The 21,738-nt window shown below is 40.1% G+C and overlaps 1 protein-coding gene across 1 annotated transcript; it reads left to right on the top strand.

The window, feature by feature from the left end:
- Positions 1 to 1,243: 1,243 nt before the first annotated feature.
- prtga (protogenin homolog a (Gallus gallus)) lies at positions 1,244 to 21,039 on the top strand. The gene is made up of 19 exons (XM_072465637.1): positions 1,244 to 1,368; positions 2,104 to 2,406; positions 7,823 to 7,967; positions 8,039 to 8,172; positions 8,260 to 8,556; positions 8,643 to 8,802; positions 8,950 to 9,197; positions 9,997 to 10,161; positions 10,560 to 10,865; positions 11,338 to 11,526; positions 16,603 to 16,698; positions 16,775 to 16,961; positions 17,230 to 17,357; positions 17,434 to 17,604; positions 18,686 to 18,847; positions 18,914 to 19,037; positions 19,346 to 19,487; positions 19,562 to 19,675; positions 19,759 to 21,039. The coding sequence occupies exons 1-19, from the start codon at positions 1,302 to 1,304 to the stop codon at positions 20,107 to 20,109; spliced, it is 3,489 nt and encodes a 1,162-aa protein (XP_072321738.1). The 5' UTR covers positions 1,244 to 1,301; the 3' UTR covers positions 20,110 to 21,039.
- Positions 21,040 to 21,738: the final 699 nt, after the last annotated feature.

The raw sequence follows: 21,738 nt of genomic DNA, 5'->3' as shown, positions 1-21,738 counted from the left end.
ATTTGGACCTGGAGACATTCTGGTGTTCTGGATATTCATACTGTTCTGGTGTTTACTTCTGGTTCCGTCATAGTTTCATCCACTACAAATTAAAAGAGCTACATTTTTTATGGTTTAGTAGGCCTATTATATTTAAATTTAGCCCATAGATATTGTCTGGTGTTTAATGTGAACTGGCTGGAAACATTGAAACATTTTCTCCTTAAAGGCACACATACTGATCTAAAGCTCTTACCAAGTTTTCTAAATAAATGTAAATTTCCATAGACAAGTCTTACTGGAAATAAGTTACAATTCAGTTGCATGAAAATGCGCTGTGATTGGCTGCTGATCACAGATGGGATCGTGCCCACCTTTTGAATAGGCAAGGTCTGTGTGCAGGATGTCCCACGCAGGGGGGCAGTTTATGTCCACAATGAGAAGTGGATCAATATCGACATTGACAGTGACATAACAGCTGTTAAGCTCTGACCAAAGCCTTTCTGTAATGGCTGGGTGCACTTTTAAAGACAAGGGTTGCACTCAAACAATTGTATCAATATTAGCCATTTGGTGTGGGGGATTTGCTCACATCAATAACACCAATCACACTGATAAAGGCAAGTCAACGGTTGTGTGATAAAAATACAAAAACAACATCGCCAGAATGATATACATTTGGAGTCCAGTTCTTGTAGATGTAGTGAACTGAAGGTCTGCTGTTAGTACTCTGTTGTACAGGCATAGTGACTGTACACACCTCCATTCTTTTTTCCAAGGCACTTACCCAGGATTACATTTGCAGTTAACTAGTAGTTAACTTAGGTTCGAAGCAACTATAAACTCTTGTTTGAACACGCAAGAAATGTTGTTCTACACTAAGTGAAATACGTGTAGCCTACATGTTAAATGGGCCTACCCGTTGTGAGAAAACACGTAGGTCAAAGTAAGCCCACAGTAACAGGCCCAATCCTTTGCAGACTTATAGTATTGATAAGATCGTGCTGGTCATTATAGTGAAACGGTCACGTCCTAATGAGGCTGTTTGTAATTGACTCCACTTCTGCAGTCCACGGCCGGACACGTGCTTGGTGTTGTTGGCCTGCAGGACAGTGGCTGTAGGTGGCGCTACAGCCTCATGTCTCAGTGACAGACGTGATTCATTGCGTGTGTCCGCGCAGTGAGAGACAGGAGTGGGCTGGAGAGGGCTGGAGCTGGAGCCGGGCAGCTCTGCGCCTCTTTGCTCTGGTCAGTAGCAGCGTGGTCCCTCAGGCGAGAGGAGCTGAGACAGAGACGCGAGCATGCAACGACAATTCACGTAAATGGCGCCCCACTTAAGGATTTTAAATCAACGTTTGGGGTTTTACATCCTCGTTCTTCCAATCACAGGTGAGCCATTTCATTGAATGACCAGTTATTGTGTAGATTATAGTTACAAGAGTGACCACAGCCGACGTGCTGGTGTCATGTGGTGGAGTAGATGTTCAATGGGACAACTTTGTGGACTTTCATCCATCCAGTTATTAAAACTAACGTTGTTTAATTATGCTGTGTAACATTCCTTGTACACCGTACGTCTACTATAATCTTTTGGCCAATTATTTTTTTCCTTGAAAGTTAAGTTTCATTCCCCTGATTCAATTAACGTACAACATGAGCTGATATATTTATTCAGGGATCTAACTGTATTGTATTTGACTTTTGCCTGTAGGCCTTAGTCCCTTTATTATTGTTTTTTTGAGCTATTGTATCTTATTAGCATATTATGACATAATTACCTAATTCCATTTTTGCAAAAGGCTACCAAATTCATTATATGAAGAACAAGGGCCTCCCAGTGTCACGACATATGTCCACAACGTACTTTCCACCTTTTCACTCTAAAGTTACTTACTTTGAATTTTAATTTGGACCTATTTAATCTGTCTTTTAGTCCCTGAAAAATATAAAGAGTGTATTCTTCTGTGAACACCAATAGTGTCCAGACTTAGGCTCCGCACCTAGAACAAGGAAAAGCTGAATGTCATTCATACATTTTATCTTATATGTATTTATTTAGTGCGCTATGGTTTTATTTTTATGCCATTAACAGGGGCTAATGTTTTTGTTTTTCTTCTTCTACAGGCCTTTTATGCTTTAGTGAGTTATTTTTTGTCAAAGAACCCCAGGATGTCACAGTAATGCGCAAAGAGTCCGTCATTTTAGACTGTCAAGTGCGTGGAGAAGCCCCGATTGATGTCCAATGGCTCAAGAATGGACTAAAGCTGGCGGAGAGCGAGAGGGTGTACCTGCTCTCCAATGGCTCCCTGTTTATTTCGGAGGTGGAGAACAGACGAGGAGACAAATCAGATGAAGGCTTTTACCAGTGCCTCCCTCAGAATAAATATGGAGCAATCTTGAGCCAGAAAGCCCGCGTTACAATCGCAAGTGAGTATGATTACTTGATCGTCTTGCCTGTCACCGTAGAAGCCTTGTAAGCTTACACTGTTTAGAAATAAAACCTGCCCATTGGTGTGCAAATGAGAAGAGTGAAAGGTTAGAGCACCTCAGGACAGTAGTTCTGTTGGAGGATGGCCCCCATTCACTGACAACTCTTTCATGTTATTGGTCACCAGAGGAATTGTTCTTTTCAATGCTTTATGTTCCACTGGACCATGTGTTTTAACAGACAGACAAGCTGGGTGACCAGGGCCATGTACAGTATTTAATCATCATTAGGGCTGTATGTTGTACTAAAGTTGACGAAATGTGACTATTTTCCCCTAACATTATGATAAACAGTGTCAAGATGACTACAACTGGATATTTTTGGAAAATGAATGAAGGATTACACCAACCTGTATTGTGAGAAATATTCCTCGTGTGACTATAAGTTTTCTGTTTTGAGTTGTTTTTGTTTGTTTACTACATGGAGTGACGACTACTATGCTACAAATGCTGTCTGTAGTTTGATGAAGTCAAAAAGTCATAACAACTAAGCCTTATCTGAGCAGTTTATTAAAGTTAATTTAGAGATGTTTCATTGCCCGTAAAACCTCTATATCCCACTTAGTGTAACTTTAATTTTAAGAGGCGATAAATGCAGCTTCGAAGTTTTACTAGTTTTAAACTGTTACTTAGGGCAGCTTCAGGGTCTGTCTGAGAGCTCATAAAGTTTACACAGACCTGAGAAATGCTCAAGGGAGGACACAGTGGTATCAGAGGTGCATGTGGGAGCTGGGTGTATCTGCTGACAAATGTGTCCCAGTTTCCTGGGACCATGGCCCAACCCTGAGTGTCTAAATGACACTAAACTTTATTGCAAGTCTTGCCAGGTCAGTTGGGGCTGTGGGGGCTTCACGCAATTGTTTTCTGCCCCACTACTCTCACCAAAGACCTGAATGGGCTTTCTCTCAAAATGTTTTTGTCTACTCTGCCCCCTGGACAGACAAAACGAGCTTTGGGGGAAGGAGTTTGTCCACAGATCAATAAAAATAAGGTTGAAAGTGCACCATTTTGTTACATATTTTGGAAACTACTGGCTCAAACTTTCAAACGTGTACTCTTTGTTTTAATAATGTCAAGAAATGGCACAAAAAATCAATGCAAAGTTGATAAATATTTTTCAGTTTTTAATTTCATTTTTCTGTAATCAAATATAGGCCTGTTGTATCTTTTACACAAATTGCCTTTTTTCACTTGCCAATATCTTTTCTTTGAGCTATTCCTAGGCGCTAATGTTTGTGTTGGACTGGTGTGATGGAGGGTAACCTTAAGCATTTGGTTGCTGAGGCACAAAAGACACATGAGCCTCATCATGTGACATTTGTCAATAGACTTCTGATTGATGCCGATCTCAGTGGTGAGAATGCCTCCTTAAGTTGACTCCCTCTTTTGCTTCCTATGCTGAATGAATACAGCCCATTGCACGGCGACAGCTTGGAGCACTGGAGCACATGTGGCCCTCATCGAAAAGTAGAACGACCCAAAGCAACCTAATGACATAGTTTAGAGCAAGAATGATCTAAGTGTTTTTGAACTAAAACATCCACCACTAGCCACTATAACCAGTGCTGTAGAGGCTGTAACTCTGATTCCGACTTATTGCATGTATCATTTTAGTTTGGGCAGACGTGTTTTATGTATGGCTTGGTGGGGTGAACTCGGTCACTCCAAAATGGTTAAAAAAAAACTTTCTGGCCTGAGCTGTGGAGGAAAAGTCCTGAACTGAAACCACTCCAGGCCTCAATCTTGTTTCTCTCCTCTGCTGGACACGAAAGGTTGCCATGGAGACCCTGAGCAGCAGTCTCAGAGGTCAAAGGTTGCTTTAAATAGTTCAGTGGACGCAAGAGATCGGGCAGAGCAATACTTAATCTACAGTATCTATCTTATCATATGATCTTCCTAAAGAACAATTCTAGGTCTTCTTATGTAACACACTGCTCACAGGAGATAGAACAACAATGCGGTCACTGTTTGGGCTGAGTAAACCGTCTCAAATGAATGATAGCAGAAGTTTGCAGAGGAGATAAGTCACTGGAGGAGGGGAGGATTCTTGCTCCCAGCACTGCTCCCCCAACAACAGGACAGGTCTTAAGAGGTCACACTGCCCACGGGAATGAGCCTTTGTTTAGCCAGGCCTATGGTCATTTGACTGTCCGGCTCCCAGCACCCAACTCTGAGAACGAGCACATCTGCCAGGCATCTTGTGATTGATAAGGGGTCATTTTAGTCATGCTTTGTTTTGTTTCAAAGTTATCAATAGCCCCATTTAGGATTTGCTCGTTGCGATTTAAAGCAAAGTATTGTCACTTAAAAAAGTATTAGACCTCAAATAAATCAAACTCATCCAAATAAATAAATAAAATAATCACTAACATAATCATTTCAACTTGTTAAACTTTTTATATACATATCGGTAATCAAAAATAACTATACAAATAGATATTTGTGAGTACTGTCTTGGAATAATTGCGCAGTCAGTCTTGTGAGTAAGAACATTGTGAAGACTGTGTGTTATGTAGTATTTTGGTGTATGCAGTGTGTGACATGAGCTCATGTGAAATATTTTAGGTGTTACTTTAGTTAAGAACCTTTGCATTGCCCTCCTGATCCTTAAGGCTATCAATTCAGCATGTTGCCTCCAGAATGAGAAAGAAATTATCAATTTTAATGTTTCCCCTAAAAGATTGGATTCTGGGGGTTGGGTTAGGTTAAAAGTCACCTAGGGAGGACCATCTCTGACTGTGCATGGCTTAGCAACTTAATGGTTTCCCAGGGTCAAAACATGAAGAACAAAAAAGTGGAGTATAGCTTATTTTCACATATTATGTAACTCAATTTAACAAACTAAATCAACTGTGAAACAAGAGGGAGAACTGATATCTGGAATTTGTAATGAAAACTTTGACCATAGTTTTGGAGAGCTGCTGACATCAGCGCACCCGTCTGCTGCAGCCTGAAGAAATGAGCCCTGGTCCCCACAGCTCAAGTTAAACTGAATGGGATTTATACTGTAACATTCAGGTTGTAAAAATGCCTGTGTTTAAGTAGTGCCACTGAAAGATGATGTAGGGACCACGCTGAACTGGAGACAGGTCTGCCAGGATTAATTTTATGTGTCCAGAGGTGAGAGGTGACAAACCAGGGAAATGCAGATGTCCAAGCTGTTTTGAATACTTCTGAGGAAAAGATTGAGGCACTTGTGTGAGTGAGAGAAGGTGACTGAAATCTACACAGTTCCTTTGTGGAGACCATTTGCACTGTGGGAACCAAAAATCAAGGCCTTCATGATTAGATCATAGGGATGTCAAGATTATTAGGTTGATCAATAATCGTGATTATTCAGGTCGCAATGTAATTGTGATAACTAAAACATATTAATTGGGACAAAAAGACAAGTCTTTTAGCTTCAATTCCAAAGTCCAAAAAACTAAATGTAAAATACTTTTTACATGTCATACAAATGTTGTCATGTAGAGAGTTCACCTTGAGGAATAGCAATGTGTTAGACAATGGGAATGAAAGAAAATCAAAAGATTTCACAGTTTTTTGCTTATGGTTTTAGTAATTGTAAATAATATTTTTTTTTCTCACAAAAAATTAAAAAAAAATATTTGTGACATCCTTATTAGATCACATTGTTTAAAGTTAAGATATGGATTAATTTAGGTCAAGGTTTGTGAGTTGTAATTATGATTAAGTTTAGGATCAGGAAATGAATGTACATCAAAGTAAAGGTCCCTACAACCCATAGAACCCTAACAACAGTTTTGTAAACAATGAATTCTCCTGAGTGACAGGAAGGAATATAATAATATGATTAAAATCTCCTGTATGTGTTTACTCTGATTGTTTTAACAGACATTAGATTCCTCTGGGTAAATATTGTCACTCTTCGCACACTGGATTTAACCCAACCCCAGCAGTTATAGATTTTCCACGCTGTGTTTGTAGTTTGTCATTAATCAATGATTATCTTGTTGTTTGTCAATCCCATATCATTGGTCTGAATGGAAAGCCAAAGTATAGAAGTAGAGGATCAGTGAACTCAACACTCATGCCCTGAAGACATATCACTTTGGTGTAAAGGGCTGTTAATGTAGTAAGTGGGGTAATCCTCTCATCTCCTCCCTCGCAGACATTTGAAAACACATCTAATCATCTAATCTGATTACTTGTCTGTAATTGTCGTTGTTGCAATAAGAATGTTCTAGTAAATGGCATTTGTTGTACAACTGTTGATTTTGTCATTCACTAAGCCCCCTGTTGTTTCACACCACGGCTAACAGCCTGCTCATCATACAGATCAAAGTATGTCGATTTTCTGTAAACATTTCCAAATGGCCATGAGATCGACCTATGTGTCCAATTTTGAGGGAATGTTATATGGAAAGCATTGTAATGTACTTTAATTACAAAACTAGCCTAAAGACAACCGTGTTGAGAAAACAGATGTATGTATAAGCTCTTAAGTTTTTGATGAACACTTAATTCAACATCCTCCTCCCACTTAACTCTGTTTCCTTTTTATTTAGTGTTGATGGTTCATGGCACCAAAAGCCTCGGATGTGACCAGAGAGGTTAAAGAGCAACTCAGCGTGTTTGCTCATCCATTACTCAGCTGATAGTTTGATCCTGAAAGAACTTTAGTAACTAATAACTTATAATGAATAATAATGTTACTTATTTATATATATATTCATTATTCTTAGAATAATGATTCATATTTGTTTGGATACAATATTGTCAGGTATGTTGTTTGGCTAATGTATATCTATAAAATAAAGTTAAACAGTGTTTTTGGCAATCTTTTCAACAGCTGTGCAATTGATTTCCTCTAACATATGACTGACCATAGGCTCCTGCAGCTTTTGAACTCAGAAGGGGGTAGTACTGCACTTGATGACCCCAGGGGATTTTATGGCCCATGTTAGAAACTATTGTCAAAGAGAGCATAGGAAGACTGAAACTGCCTGATGAAACTGACATCCACACACCTTTGCACTGCTGGTTGTTTGACAGTCCCCATTAAAAGGACTTATTGTAATTCATTGGGCAGCATTTGCTCCTTCTCAGCTGGTGGCTGCCATGGTCTCAGTTTCAGAGAAACCCAATCCTGCAGGATGTTGCTGTTCCAGTCATCACCTCCAGCAGCACTCAGCAGCTCTGTGGCTTTAGGCTTAGTCCAATAGATCTGTTGTGGATGGTGTCTGAAGTTGAGCATCTGTTTGACTGCTGCCTGCTTTTTTCTGCTTTCTTTATTTTTTTCCTATTTTAATTCTGTCTTGTTGAATTCAGTGTTTTTCACACCGTTTTAATAAGTAAACATGTTTTAATCTCTTGCTGCTTTGTGCATCTGTAGGTATCCATGCTTTTGCAATCCAGCCTACCTCCATAGTGGTCACTGAAGGCTCAGTGGCTCGATTTTCCTGTAAAATCAGTGCACAACCTCCTCCCATCATCACGTGGGAGTTCAATCGTGTAACATTACCCCTGACCACTGAGAGGTAAGACTTGTTTATCAGTAATACATTGACGTCAACATTGTTTTAAATTCCATATTATTCTTTCACCACAGAATCACAGTGCTGCCCAATGGTGTGTTGCAAATTTATGGTGCACAACAAACTGATGCTGGACATTATCGCTGTATTGCCACAAACATTGCCAGTCGACGCCGAAGTGTGGAAGCAACCCTCACAGTTACTCCAGGTTGGTCATATATAATTAAAAAAAACATCCAGACCCTGTTGGGCAAACACATTTAATCTAATAAAGCTTGTTGTTATCCAACTGTAGCACCAAGCCCCCAGCTCCCTCAGAGGCCACGCATTATTGCTGGGCCACAGAATATCTCAGTGTCACTGCACCAGAACGCCATTCTTGAGTGCATGGCCACGGGCAAACCACGACCTATCATCTCATGGAGCCGGGCGGACAGCAAATCTATTGATGTTTACAACACAAAAGTGCTGGGAAATGGCAACCTTATCATCTCTGACATCAAACCTCAACACGGAGGAGTCTACTTATGCCGAGCCACTACCCCTGGCACCCGAAACCACACCATCGCCTCAGCCAATGTCACTGTACTCGGTAAGCAAAAATGTTTTCAAATGACTTTTTTGATTATATTTTGTTCATATTATCATAACTGTATCTTATCAAATTGTCTTTCATAGCCCCACCTTCCCTAGTTGAATGGCCAGAGAGTCTGACCCGTCCTCGTGCAGGCACAGCCCGCTTTGTGTGCCAAGCTGAAGGTGTCCCAACTCCTCAAATCACTTGGTTCAAGAACGGCAGCAAAGTTCATTCTAATGGCCGCATCAAGATGTACAACAGGTACCAGACCAATTTCATATGTGTGTGTGTGTTTTAACCACTGACTGACATCCATATAAGCCAATTACTGCTGGCTCTAGAGAGCAGAGATACAGAATAATTTATTAGTAGTATTTTAATTATACATTTTCTATGGTTTCTCTGTAGCAAACTGGTCATCAACCAAATCATCCCAGAAGACGATGCTATTTATCAGTGTCAGGCAGAGAATGAACTGGGCTCTGTAATGTCGATGGCACGCCTGATTGTGGTGATGTCCGAGGACCGCCCGAGTGCACCACGCAACATCCGGGCTGACACTGTGTCCAGCTCTGCCATCCTGTTGGCCTGGGAAAAACCCCTGTTCAACTCTGACAAAGTTATCGCCTATTCTGTACATTATATGAAGGCTGAAGGTGAGATATGAAAAAACCTGCTGCTTAATCTGATTTGTCTTGGCTTAGTGTTGACTTTAGTATTTTAATCATCAAATAATCCAAAACAGTTCTAGTGCTCTAAAGGCCACCTGACCTAAAATGTCTCTGAAAAACAACCAAAACTATTATAACCTGCAACTGACTTCCTCTACTTTTTTAAGCAGCAACAAATAAAACACTCAAGAGCTGTTGCCTGGCAGCAAAAATGCTATTCAGCCTTTTTCTGGTAACTTTAGCTTTTGACAACCAGAGCAACGTCCTCACAAAGGAGCTTTAAAAAGTCTTCTTCAGTCAGGAAGTGCTCCTAATTATAACTGCCACTGACAAGTGAGCACCTGCTGGATTGTGTAGAAATTCTTCTAAATTCATTCCTAAATAAGAGCCATTTAGTGGAAATAACTGGACTTGATTTTGTGTTTAAAAACACAACACCTTTGTCCCTTTCTCTGAGACCCGTTCTTTACTGACATTGACAGAGTAGAATTCATTGACTGTGCTCACTAATTAGCCCTCAGAGAGAAGTGTCCCAAAGCTTGTGTGCTGGGGTGTGTGAAATAACCTTTGATAAGGGCCATGAACATTGCATTTTGTAATTTACTGACATTTTAGTTTTGTGTCAAGGGTCTTGTAAGCTCTCGAAGAAATGACATAAAATCATTGTGTTAATATGCTGTAGCTTTCCCTGGAGATAATAACTGTTGGTATCCACAGTCAAATGATTGCATTATGTTCCTATTGACATTGTTGTAACAGTGTATACATGTTTTTATTTGTGTAGGATTAAACAATGAGGAATATCAAGTGGTCATTGGAAATGATACAACTCGATACATTATTGATGACCTGGAGCCGGCTCGCAACTACACTTTCTACGTGGTGGCCTACATGCCGATGGGAGCCAGCCGCATGTCAGACCACGTATTTCAGCACACACTTGAGGATGGTGAGACTCACACTGACAAATCCTGTGCTATCAATAATCTTAAATTATAGCAAGAAGAGACACTGAAATAATGTATTGTATATACAGATAAATAAATAGTTTGGCCTGTAATAGGATAATCATAAGCAACAATATCAGCTTTATTGTAACCTTTATATCGTCCAAATACACTTTATTTATACTGCTTTTTTGTTTATTTTTTTATATAATCAAGCAGTTTCCAAAGTGTAGTTAAAAAAAAGAATAAAATAAAGCTGGTTCATTTATAAATGGCTGGTTCGTCACAGTGCAGTGTTGAAAGTTAACTTCCATTGTCCATTGTCCATTAATGTGATAGCATTGTCTGCAAAACTGTCTTTAAGAAATGTGTTTTGATCATTACTGTGTTCTCCCGACAGTTCCCCTGCGAGCCCCTGAGCTCAGCCTGACCAGCAACAGCCCCACAGACATACAGGTGTCATGGCAGTCCCTTCCTGACAAACTGAGTCGAGGACACGTCTTGGCTTATCGTTTGTCCTACCGCACCAGCGCCGAGAATGCAGTTACACAGTTGGAACTTCCGGGACAGAAAACTCAGCATCTACTGGAAAACCTACAGCCAGACACCATTTACCTCCTCAGGCTTGCTGCAGCCACCAGTGTGGGGTGGGGCGAGCCCTCAGCCTGGACCTCCCATCGCACACCAAAGGCATCCAGTGCTCAAGGTATGGCAGCCTTTTTTTATAACCTTTGTGCAAACAAAAGATTTGAAAGCTTCATTCACATTGAAATTAATAACTGAATGAAAGGTTTTCTTGATAATCCTGTTAGGACGTTGTGCTTGCTCCTCTTTGACCTTTGCCCTCCACTTTCAAAAACACTGGATGCGCTTCAGTCATGGATCATAAAGTGTACTAAAGGCTGCATAGCACGACATCTAACGGCTTTGGAGGATGGGACAATTCATTTTTACAGTCCACAAATTTTGTCCTGTTTGCCCACTTTCCATGTCGTTTTGTTAACTTAATTCCTAAAATTAAGAGGTGAGACTTGATTGGAACCCCTGCTGTGTGTGAGTGTCAAACAGCAGTTTGTTTCACTTTTAAAGCTACTTTCCACTACAGACCATCCTACATTGACAGCTGTTCAAATGTGGCTCCATCACAGCACTAAATATTATGTCATCTCTTTACACAGTTCCTGGATCTCCTGCGCTACATTTAGAGCCCCTTAACTGCACCACCATCGTTGCTCGTTGGCAGTTGGGGCCAAGAAATGCGATTAGTGTCCTGGGCTACAGACTGTTTTACCACGAGGAGAGCCAGCCTGAGAGTGCCCCAATACAGCTCCGCACCTCTGTCAAATCCCACACCATCAGTGGTCTCGGTAAGTCTCTCATTACCTACTCCTGTTAATGAAGGGAAGTTGATAACACAAAACCCATCTAAAATAACCACTTTTTCGTCTTATTAGCTGCAAAAGCAGAAACAAATAATTTACTTAATTATTCTTTAAAAACCCCAGCAACAATGTTCACAATATTTAAGTTGGATTTAGAGTGGATCATAGACAGGCAATTAACCCATGTTTTAGAGCTTGATTTGAACTGCAGCCGATGAGTGCTGGATGTGTTCTCTCTCCTCCCATGCCTGTGCAATATATTTCAACGATCTTCTTTTCAGCAGCTGACCAATGCTGCTATTGGCTCATTGCGACTTGCTTGGCCTTTGGGTCAGATTCATTTTGGCTCTTTTTGTTTGTGAGAGAAGAAGGCTCCCGGGCTAGTGTAGTGGACAACTGACCATCTGTGGCCAGAGGGGTCAACCAGGTGGTCAGCAGCTGACTTGTAAATCACCATGAAGGGTTAGAAAGATGTGATATATGAAGAAACCACAGTAAATTACTAAAGGTGTGGAGTTAACTGTCACCCACTCTTCATCTAGTGTGGTATTAAGACATGATTAAACTTAACAAAGTGAATTCAAGACAACAATCATAAAAGAATGTGCTGAACAAATTTTGTTGACATCATTCATGACTTTAATTAAATATGTGTGATATGTTATTTTACCAGGCTACCAATTAAAACGATAGATGGCTTTATATTCCAATAAAATAAGTTTGCTGTTTTATACAGATGTTTTGTAGTGTTCTGCTGAAATAGAAAGGAGCTGTTTTGTGACGAAAATTCATTTAGTGTTTTATGACTTCTTTAAGCAGTGTGGCTGGAGGCGCATTGACTTCAAAGACTCTATTGTGTTGGGCTTAGAAAGGCACAAAGATGGTTTATTGCCCTATGCCTAAAGGAAATGCATCCTGTCAGTAATTGCTGCTTCAACAATGTTGGTCTCAGGAACTGATTAACCAGAATTTTACCTTTGTGTTTCCTGTGGATTTGGTAGTACAAAAGATAATTCAGTTTTTATCTCAAGAAAGCTCATTATTTGTTCAGAAAAATTCAAGTTTTCTTTTTAGGTTTATATTTATTTATTTATATTTATTGGTCAATATCTAATTACAATGTTGTGTTTCAGTATGTGCTTATCTATGGACTACACACTGTGTTCATTGTGTGGACAGGGCATCTTCACATAATTTAATTAAGTCACTGCTTGTAATCGACTGTTCTCTCTCTGTGTGTGTGTGTGTGTGTGTGTGTGCGTGTGTGACAATAATATTGATTTCATGAGTACAGTATGTCCAGCTGATTCAGCTGAGGCTGCGACAGAAGGACATGCTCAGAGCTTGAATAATGGTTGCAGTTCATATGATTTAAAGCAGATCATGAGACACTGGATTGTAATAGGGGCAGTTTAGTTGATGATATGACCCTTGCTCATGTATGTAAGTTGGTGTCAGCCTATAATAAGCACTGTCAGCGACACAAATAAATACCTCTCAAAACTGTTGGCACCAGGCGTTACTCTGTGCAGATCAGTAGATTTATATTATCGAAGGACTTGCACGCAGTCTGAGACCTATGGTCTACTGACCACTTTTTACACACATTTATCTACTTATTTACAGTGTTGATTTGTGGCAGCCTGAGCAAAAGTACACAAGCAGAGATTATATATGTGAGGGTTCATTTTGGAAGTTGATATTTATGATGGCCCCTGTTCAAGCCTGGCTTGCTGTGGCCTGGGGTAGAACAAAACTATTGAGGCCAACAGGATCTGCATTTTGGCTGTTAAAAGGTCACCACAAATGGCAGAAATATGCCCTTTAAGAGAGATTCAACTCTCTTAATATCTAGGAATGGCACACGGCGTAATGGTATATGGCTTTCCAAGAGCTACTAACTGTGTTTTTAAGAAGATTAACTTGCAGTTAATGTTGACATGTTGTAATATTCATGTTTTTTCAACTATTACTTAATTTTGTTGAATAATAACACCAGTGTTACATATTTATTGTAGTTTTATACCAGTCAAGTGTGTGAACAAAAGTTGTAGGGAAATACAAAGATAATTTATACAAAAAGTATTGATGACATAGGCAGAGGGCACATGACAATAACGTTCAAAGGAAACAGAATAAAACGTTGGATTTGTTACTACATATTTTATAATCAGACCTATATGACATTGCAATGAAATGGGTAGTCCTATAATATGCACTGTGATATGTCAACAGACTATGGCGTGTAGCAGAAGCTTGTGTTTTTGATGCATCATTAAATTATCAAAATGCCTCTATTGCAGCGAGTTCCATGATCAGGACTCATCTTTTAAGTGTTTTGGACTTCTGGTGTTTCTTGGTTTTCCACTTCCTACTGCTTCACCCTCCCCCTCACAGAGACCCTCCTTTTGCAGGATTTAGCTTGCCCAGATTCCATGTCAAAGGTCATGGCCCAGATGTCAAAGCCCCCCCTCTCTCTGAGCTCCTCTCTCGCATAATTACGACGGTTCATTGTATTGTGGCCTGGGTAGAGGTTCAAACTATCCCTGTGCCTTTCAGAGTGGGCACTAAAAAGTTATGCCAAATCATACAAACTTACTCATCTATTGGTCTCAACAAATTGAATAGTTAATCAAGCCTTTCAAATATCTGTACATGCATGTTTTGTTATTTTTTTTCTTGGGTGAGTTGTTTTGTTCATCCCACAATATTGCTTAGGCAAAATACTTGGGCAAAAGGAAGTGCATCTCGTATTGCACATGATGACCTCAGATTCTTTCAGAGTTTTATCTCGGTTTGACCCTTTGGCCCTCGGCTGGCTCCAGTGAAACCCGTCAGAGCTGTGTGGGGGGTTCCTATAGCTCTGCTCCACCCTTAAAAAAATTTCCACCCACCCGAAACACACATTCATCCCCTGTGGTCCAACTTCTCTTTTAAGCCTGCAAGTATTTCTTATCTGCACAGTGGCCATATGTTTTGTGGCTTAGAGAAATAACACAAATAAACTAGGTTTAAAGCAATATTCTTATGTGTACATTGCACAACAAGTGTCTATGGCCAGTTTGATTCTGTATAAGTATGATAAGGGGTAAACGTATCAATGCAAAAACTGAGAACAAGGAGAAGAAAAAAAGTGTATTGTAGAGCTGCACAATCAAGGAACAGAAAACAAATGGAAAGTGTAATTTCAATTTCCACAAACATAACATCAGAAAGGCTGCAATTATTTAGGTAATACAATGTCCACTGCAAACAAGAAAAGGTGTTTTATGGAGGGTAAACTAGTGGTAGTTCAGACTTTTTCAAACATGTTCTTAATTTTTTTCTGGATTCTGATTTTGTCCTTTTCTCCTGGAGATTTGTTATGTGTCCACCGAGAACTGAATCCTTATTTCAAAAAAGGAATAGCTAATCTAATTGCACTTCTTAATGAATACTGAAAAATCAATTATATTTTTTCTGCAGCCCCTGTGAGTTGTGGAATAATCTAAAGAACATGAACTGATAATGCAAAATAAAACAGACAGGTATATTTGTACAATGTAGTGTCTTGGCACTGATTTTTATTTTATTTTAAATGCAATACTTAGCATAGGTAAATGAGGGGGCATGTGGTCAAGTGACTATTGTTGTGCGCAGGTCTTCAGGGTCACTGCGGCCTGTGACCATCCCCTGTGTCGTCCCGAGAGATTTTGCCCCTGGTTTTAAAACCCCTTAGTTCAGATATGAATAGGAGTGTCCACTGGCCTGCTGACCACTGACCAGCCGGCCAGGCCAGTGCTGGAGAAAAGGCTTTAGGAGTTGCTCTGAAAAGGCTGACAGTGATGGATATAGGAGTTCCCTGTTCTGATTGGTTTGGGCACTGACCAAAGGACTGGCCACACCAAGCATCTGTTCCTTCGCTGCACCTCTCACCTTCACCCCACCACCAAAGAAAACCTCAATGACCCCACACAGATCAGGCCATTTCCTCAAAACACCCCACATTATCTTATTTAATATTATTATATCATTATTATTACTACAATGGCGTGCAGTCAGGGCAATCAAGACAAGCAGTGATTGACCAATAAAATCTAAACTTACCATTTGTCACAATTATATTTGAATTGGTCTGAAATGCTATTCAAATAAGCCTGTTTTCCCCTCACTTCTGCTGCTGAAGCTTGGCTGGATTTTACAGTGTTTTTAGTGGCCTCTACAGGCCGCTGTGCAATACTGCACAGGAAGCTTGGTTCTTCTTCTCCCGCTGCTGCTCAGTCTGTGGCCTTGTTCAGAGGCCCTTTCATGCTCCGCTCTCTTACATGAGCTTTTAGAACCAGAGTGGACAGCAGCTTGTTTTAGAGGCCTGCACATGTGCTCTGAGGACAAACTCAAACCACACAGAATAAACATGTGAGGGAATATTGTGCCGAGGAGAAGTGAAGCAACAGCAGCGCCAAGTTTCAACAAATTCAAAATATACTTAGTCTTTGTTTGTAGCTTAGGCTCTGTTCATGTATATATTGATTAGACGTTAGAAATAAAGGCAGTCATTTAACAACATAGAGCACTAATCGTTCATAGAACATGTAATTAATTGATTGGTCCAAATAGTCTATTCAGCAGATTTAACGCATATGGGAGTTTAGCTCAGTAGGATCGGTGTTTGCCATTTATGTGGGAGAATGGGGTTTGAAACTCACTCTTGCATGTTATTCTTATTTTATTTTTTCCCCCACTTTTGCATGCAAATGTTATCCACTAAATATTGATAACCATCCCGAGTCTGCTACCCATCCATAAAAGTTTGTATCATACATAATTCTGAAGGTATGATTCTGCTGTGCTTTATTGATCTTGTCCAGTATTTGCAAACAGTCAGACAGTCCAAAAACACACTATAATGGTGGGCCACAACTACAGTTTCTATAGCAAAAAGTAATTCCCTACAAATAAAGTGCACTTTGACGTGATGTTATAAAATACAATACAAGCTTCCATTGAAATGAAAACACCCCTAAATAATCGTAATCTCTCATCAGTGAATAATCTGATTGTGTGTTCCTGTTTCCTTTGCAGACCCAAGGAAGAAGTACCATGTAAAAATTCTAGCCTATAACTTCATAGGCGACGGCTACCAGGCTGACCAGACCATTAGTACTTCAAGCTGTGTCTGTGAGTAACTCTTTAACGCACCGTACTGTGTTTCCATTTTACTGTATGTTTAATTATAAATACCACTGTGTTACAGCTGTCCGAGATCGCCTGGTGCCTCCTCCACCACCACCTCACAATGTGTACGCCAAAACCAACAGCTCCACAGCCGTGTCTCTGCACTGGGGCTGTCCCGCTTTCACCTCTAAACATCCCGTCAACTACACTGTCCGCTGCAACCCTGTAGGCCTGCAAAACGCCTCTCTGGTGCTCTACCTTCAAACGTGAGCGCAAACATTTTTGTGTTGATTAAACTGATATGAACAGTATGACAGTGTCTCAAGATATAAATGCTCGACTTTAGATTTATAACTAATGTGAGGGTAATTACATATTTTCCACAATCTAATTTACATATAATTTCACCTAAACCCATGTGCTACTGCTACAATATACACAATTTGTACATGCTCCATCTATATCAGATATTTATGTTGGTTTGTTGATTTGAAAAGTACTCTAAACTCACATTTCATTAACTTTCCTCTGCAGGGGCGAGCAGAGTCTTGTGGTTAAAAATCTTGAGCCAAACACTAGATATGAATTTGCGATCCGTCTTCATATTGACCAGTTGTCCAGCCCCTGGAGTCCTGTAGTCTATCATAGCACTTTGCCTGAAGGTAAGAGAGGGATCACAGAAAGACTTCATTTGACAGTATGGATGTTTTTACCGTTTTATTATCCTTCCTCGTGCAGCTCCAACAAAGCCTCCATCTAACGTTAAAGTCACTTTGATTGAGGAGGACACTGCTCTTGTCTCGTGGAAAAGTCCAGAAGAGACAAACGTGTCAGTGACGCGATACACCATTCTTTTTGCCTCCAAAAAGGAGTGGCTTGCAGGCCACTGGCAGGTGCTGCAAAGAGAGGGTAAGCATGGCACATTTAGTTGTGAATTGTGTTGTCCAGCTTTGTTTGACACCAACCATGAGTTTGTAACAGGCTCTGGTTCACTATTGGCTTTTGATCATTAGACCCAGATTTATCTCATCCTAATGATAACAAAGTAATTACATTACAAGAAGAATGTGCCATCGAGGGGCATCAGAAAAGCAAATATGCTTCAGAAAAATCATTCAAAAATACATACAATGTCTTGTATGCTCAATTTTTATGTTATTTAACAGTGGGTGAAGTAATTAAGAAAATAAAATAGATGGATAAATGTGTTGTAAAAGTTGTAGGTATTGGGATGTCAGTGTGTTTTATAAGCAGGAAACACAAAGCAGACTTTGACTGCCATTGGTGCTGGGGTCAAATGTGAACCTGCTGTAAAAACAGTCTCTGAAAGGACAAACTGTGTGGCAGTGCATAGCGGTGTGCTATGACCCATGCGTTCCCCATTCGTGCTTTTTGTGCTCACCAGAACATATACCTCATGAACTAGATGAACAATAACTTGAAATTGCTCTTTTCTTTGCAAAAAAGTATGTACATGTAGCCTTAAAATGAATTAATGTCTGCATTTAAGCAATAGTCAATTACTCTATAACTACTGTATCTGTCTTGAGCCATTGGTGCAGTTTAATTCATATCAGTTAAAATGGTGTCATAAAACATTTACTGATGAAAGAGTTTGGAAAAATACCTAATTGCAATTTTTGTAACTAGTATTGCGATTATGATTACGATTTGATTTGTGATTTATGTTTTGATAGTAGGATTCTGTTCAAGGTTCCCTTTTTAAACCTGTCCAGAAGCATTACCATTTTACATAAGACTGAAAGCTTAGCTCCTAAACTAATACAAGAATCCCATGAATTTCCGAACAAAATATTTGTAGAAGTCTAAACTACAGGGCTATCAGCTTGTACACAGAATAATATGTTTTTTCCAAAGGAAATTATGTTTGCTAATCGTGATTATTCAAATTTTGATTCAATTGCAATTTATCTTGCAGCCCTACTGACCACCATTCGTTAACCTTAAATCAATCTTATTTGGCCCACAGGGAGCATAACCATGGCCCTCCTGGAGAACCTGAAGCCTGGTCAAGTGTATGTGGTCAAAGTGTCTGCCTCCAACAACATGGGCGATGGGCCATACTCCCCGACTGTGGAGCTGACTGCTTTGGCTTCAGCCCAAAATCCACGACTTTCCCACGAATCCACAAGTCAGTGATGCCACAAAGTCACTGATGTTGAATATTAAGTATGCTCACTTTATGTTTTCTTTACAGTGTTTTACGATGGTTTCTACCACTTGGATCAAAAGTCTATGACTGGGATTACCATTGGCGTCTGCATTGCGCTCATTTGCATCATCATCTGTGCTTTTGTCCTTGTCTGTCGAGGCAAAAACAGGTATTGAAATGCATTTTCAGTGTGAACCAAGTTTATAGGAGACATTATGCAAAACAACAGTTAGCCATATTATAATGGTGTTTCCTCATCCTTAATTTACTCAAACATGCATTTTGAGTGATATTTTATTGTCCAACATTTGAGGCTTTAATGCTCAGTAGATTTTGGTTTTCAACTTAACCCCGTGCCTTTGCGAATCACAATAAAAAAAAAATTACATACATGAAGCTTTAAGCCGGTAACTGTTAGCTAGCTCACAGAAAAGTATTATATGAGCTAACAGAAATGACTGGATCTTTTTTTTACAGGAAATTTTCAGCAGCAAAGGATCAGCAGATTGGATCAGCAGATGCCTCACCATCATCCACAGTGGCCCGACGCGGATCAGAGGAACAAGCTGAAAATGGAGAAGTGACTGTGCCCATGAGCAACCACTTTATTGATGCCAAGGTATTTTCCACTAAACTAATGCTTATTTTGTTCATTTGTTAAACATAGATTTCAATTTGAATTTTGTTTTACAGGGTGGAACAAACCTCATCATCAATTCGCTTGGTCCTGTTCAACCCGGTACCAAGGAAAAAAGTAAATGGTTTTCCTTCAGCAAGAGGAATAGAACAAGTACCAAATGTCTGCAGGTGTGTTTAAAGAGATTCAATGTATTAAAACAAGATATTTAACAAATATATTGGGTTGTAACACACATTGTATTCGCTTGTAGAGTAACAGACACCAGACCTTGCAGTACCAGCCCGGCACCACACTTCTGACTTACAAAGAAGAGCTGTCTCAAGACCAGCCTGTATCTTTGGAGGCTTTGCTGGGACGTCCCACAGACAGTGAAGGCTCGTCCGGTAGCGAGGGCAGCCACGAGACAGGCGACTCAGGGCGCTACTCGCACGATGAGACAGAACTCACCAACCTGTCATCTGGTCCAGGGAGCCGCCCGTCGTCTTTGACTGACGAGGACAGCGGGGACAGCGGGGACAGCGGGGACAGCGGTTTGGCGAGACACTCCAGTGAGCTGAAAGAGGGGCCAAGGCCTGAGACGGTGGTTATTGGCGTGTGTTGAGAAGGGCTACAAAAACAGCTCTGCACTTTCCCCCTTGTGTGATTGAGTGCGAATGAGGGTGACGCAGTGCATTTGCCGCAGTTGAATCTTCAGAAAACAAAAAGAAAACAGTGTCAAATCCATCAGGAAATAATATGCCAGGGGATACAAATATATAATAACACAAAGTGCTCCGTCTGCTGCAACCGCACTGCTGAGCTCAGTGTGAATGTGTGTCGTTTGGAGGAGAGGAAGGGGTTACAATTACCTCATGACAAGGAGGTCGGTAGATATACTGTACAAGACTCTCTTTCTTAAGGGCTTGATTTGATTTTGTTTTGTTTTTTTTTATTTGTGGAAAAAACTCACCCATCATGAATGTCTAAAACAATGTCAAAAATGGAGACATTTCTGACTTTATTTAAAAGAGTTTATCACTGGAGCGAAAGGAAAGAGTAGTTCCCTTTTGCTGATTATCTACCTGTGTTTGCCTCGGGGTAAACTTCCACTGTATTTAATTACTACTTATACCTACGTTATGTAAGTGTCTGCTTGCTTACTTTACATTTGATACTTCCTGATTACCTTTTCTTACTTTGTTTCTTGTTTGTGGAATGGTGAGGGCACTACAACGTACACGCCACTGTGTTAATGAGCCAGTATTAGTCCATTATTGAGTAATGGAAAACAAGTGAATGTCTGTTTGTTTGTCAGTGTGCATCTGCCCTCGCTATTCCTGTTTTATACTACCTCTTTAAAGAATTTATTTTATTGACTTTTTGTTTTCCTCAACTCAGGGAACAAGGTTTAGTACAATTTGAATAGCTGTGTAACATGTTACATGGTGATTTGACAGGGTATTTATGTACTAAACCGCTGTAGTAATTGCTTAATAGATGTGAATGTATCTGGACTGAGCGAGCCAGTAGCAGATGATTGTGATGCCCTCCGTCACAGATGATTGTGATGCCCTCCGACACAGATGATTGTGATGCCCTCCGTCACAGTTACTTCTCAGGTTTAAAGTGGTTTGTGTAACAACAGACCCATTTTCATTTTTATTCATAAGTAATACACACCAAAAGTGCTTGAAAGCGTCTGTGGATTTGAGAAAGCTTTAAAATTGGCCTTAATGCACAAAGCACCCTCAACTGTCCAAACTAAAGCTAATATTTCTGAGGATGAGTTTTGTGATAACCAAATGAAGAATGTAGGAGCAGTGGATGGAGGCGTGAATCAGTTGTGGAGAAGTGAAGAAAAACAATAGTAAACAGTAAACCTTTTACAGCATAAAACTATATTTTTGTTAGAAAGTATGTGCCACCCAGTACATGTGTAGTTACTGTAGTTTTGTTTTGCTGTAGAGTAGATAAAGATTAGCACTTGTCTGCCGAATAGTTTAGCATTGTAAGCCAATGTGCATCGGTGACAGCCCGAGAAGTTGTTTGCAATTTGAGTTTTATTATTTTAGATTCTTGTCTAATCCCTGGCAGAAGGTTGCTGAGCTATGTGAAATATTTCTCTCAGACCAAAGATAAAAGGCGGCCTTTAAATCAGTCGAGGTGCCTTGCACATTAGTTGCCTTACCCGTGATCAGATGAGCGAGAGTTCTGGGGTGACTCTAGATAAGTACCAATGAAATGGAAGGGC

Source organism: Eucyclogobius newberryi, unplaced genomic scaffold, assembly GCF_026437365.1.
Source record: "Eucyclogobius newberryi isolate DKJ021-1_F unplaced genomic scaffold, fEucNew1.0.hap1 SCAF_5, whole genome shotgun sequence".
In the NCBI taxonomy this organism is placed as follows: Eukaryota; Metazoa; Chordata; class Actinopteri; order Gobiiformes; family Gobiidae; genus Eucyclogobius; species Eucyclogobius newberryi.
Note: the sequence above shows the minus strand (reverse complement) of the source record. Positions and strands in the feature narration are given on the sequence as shown.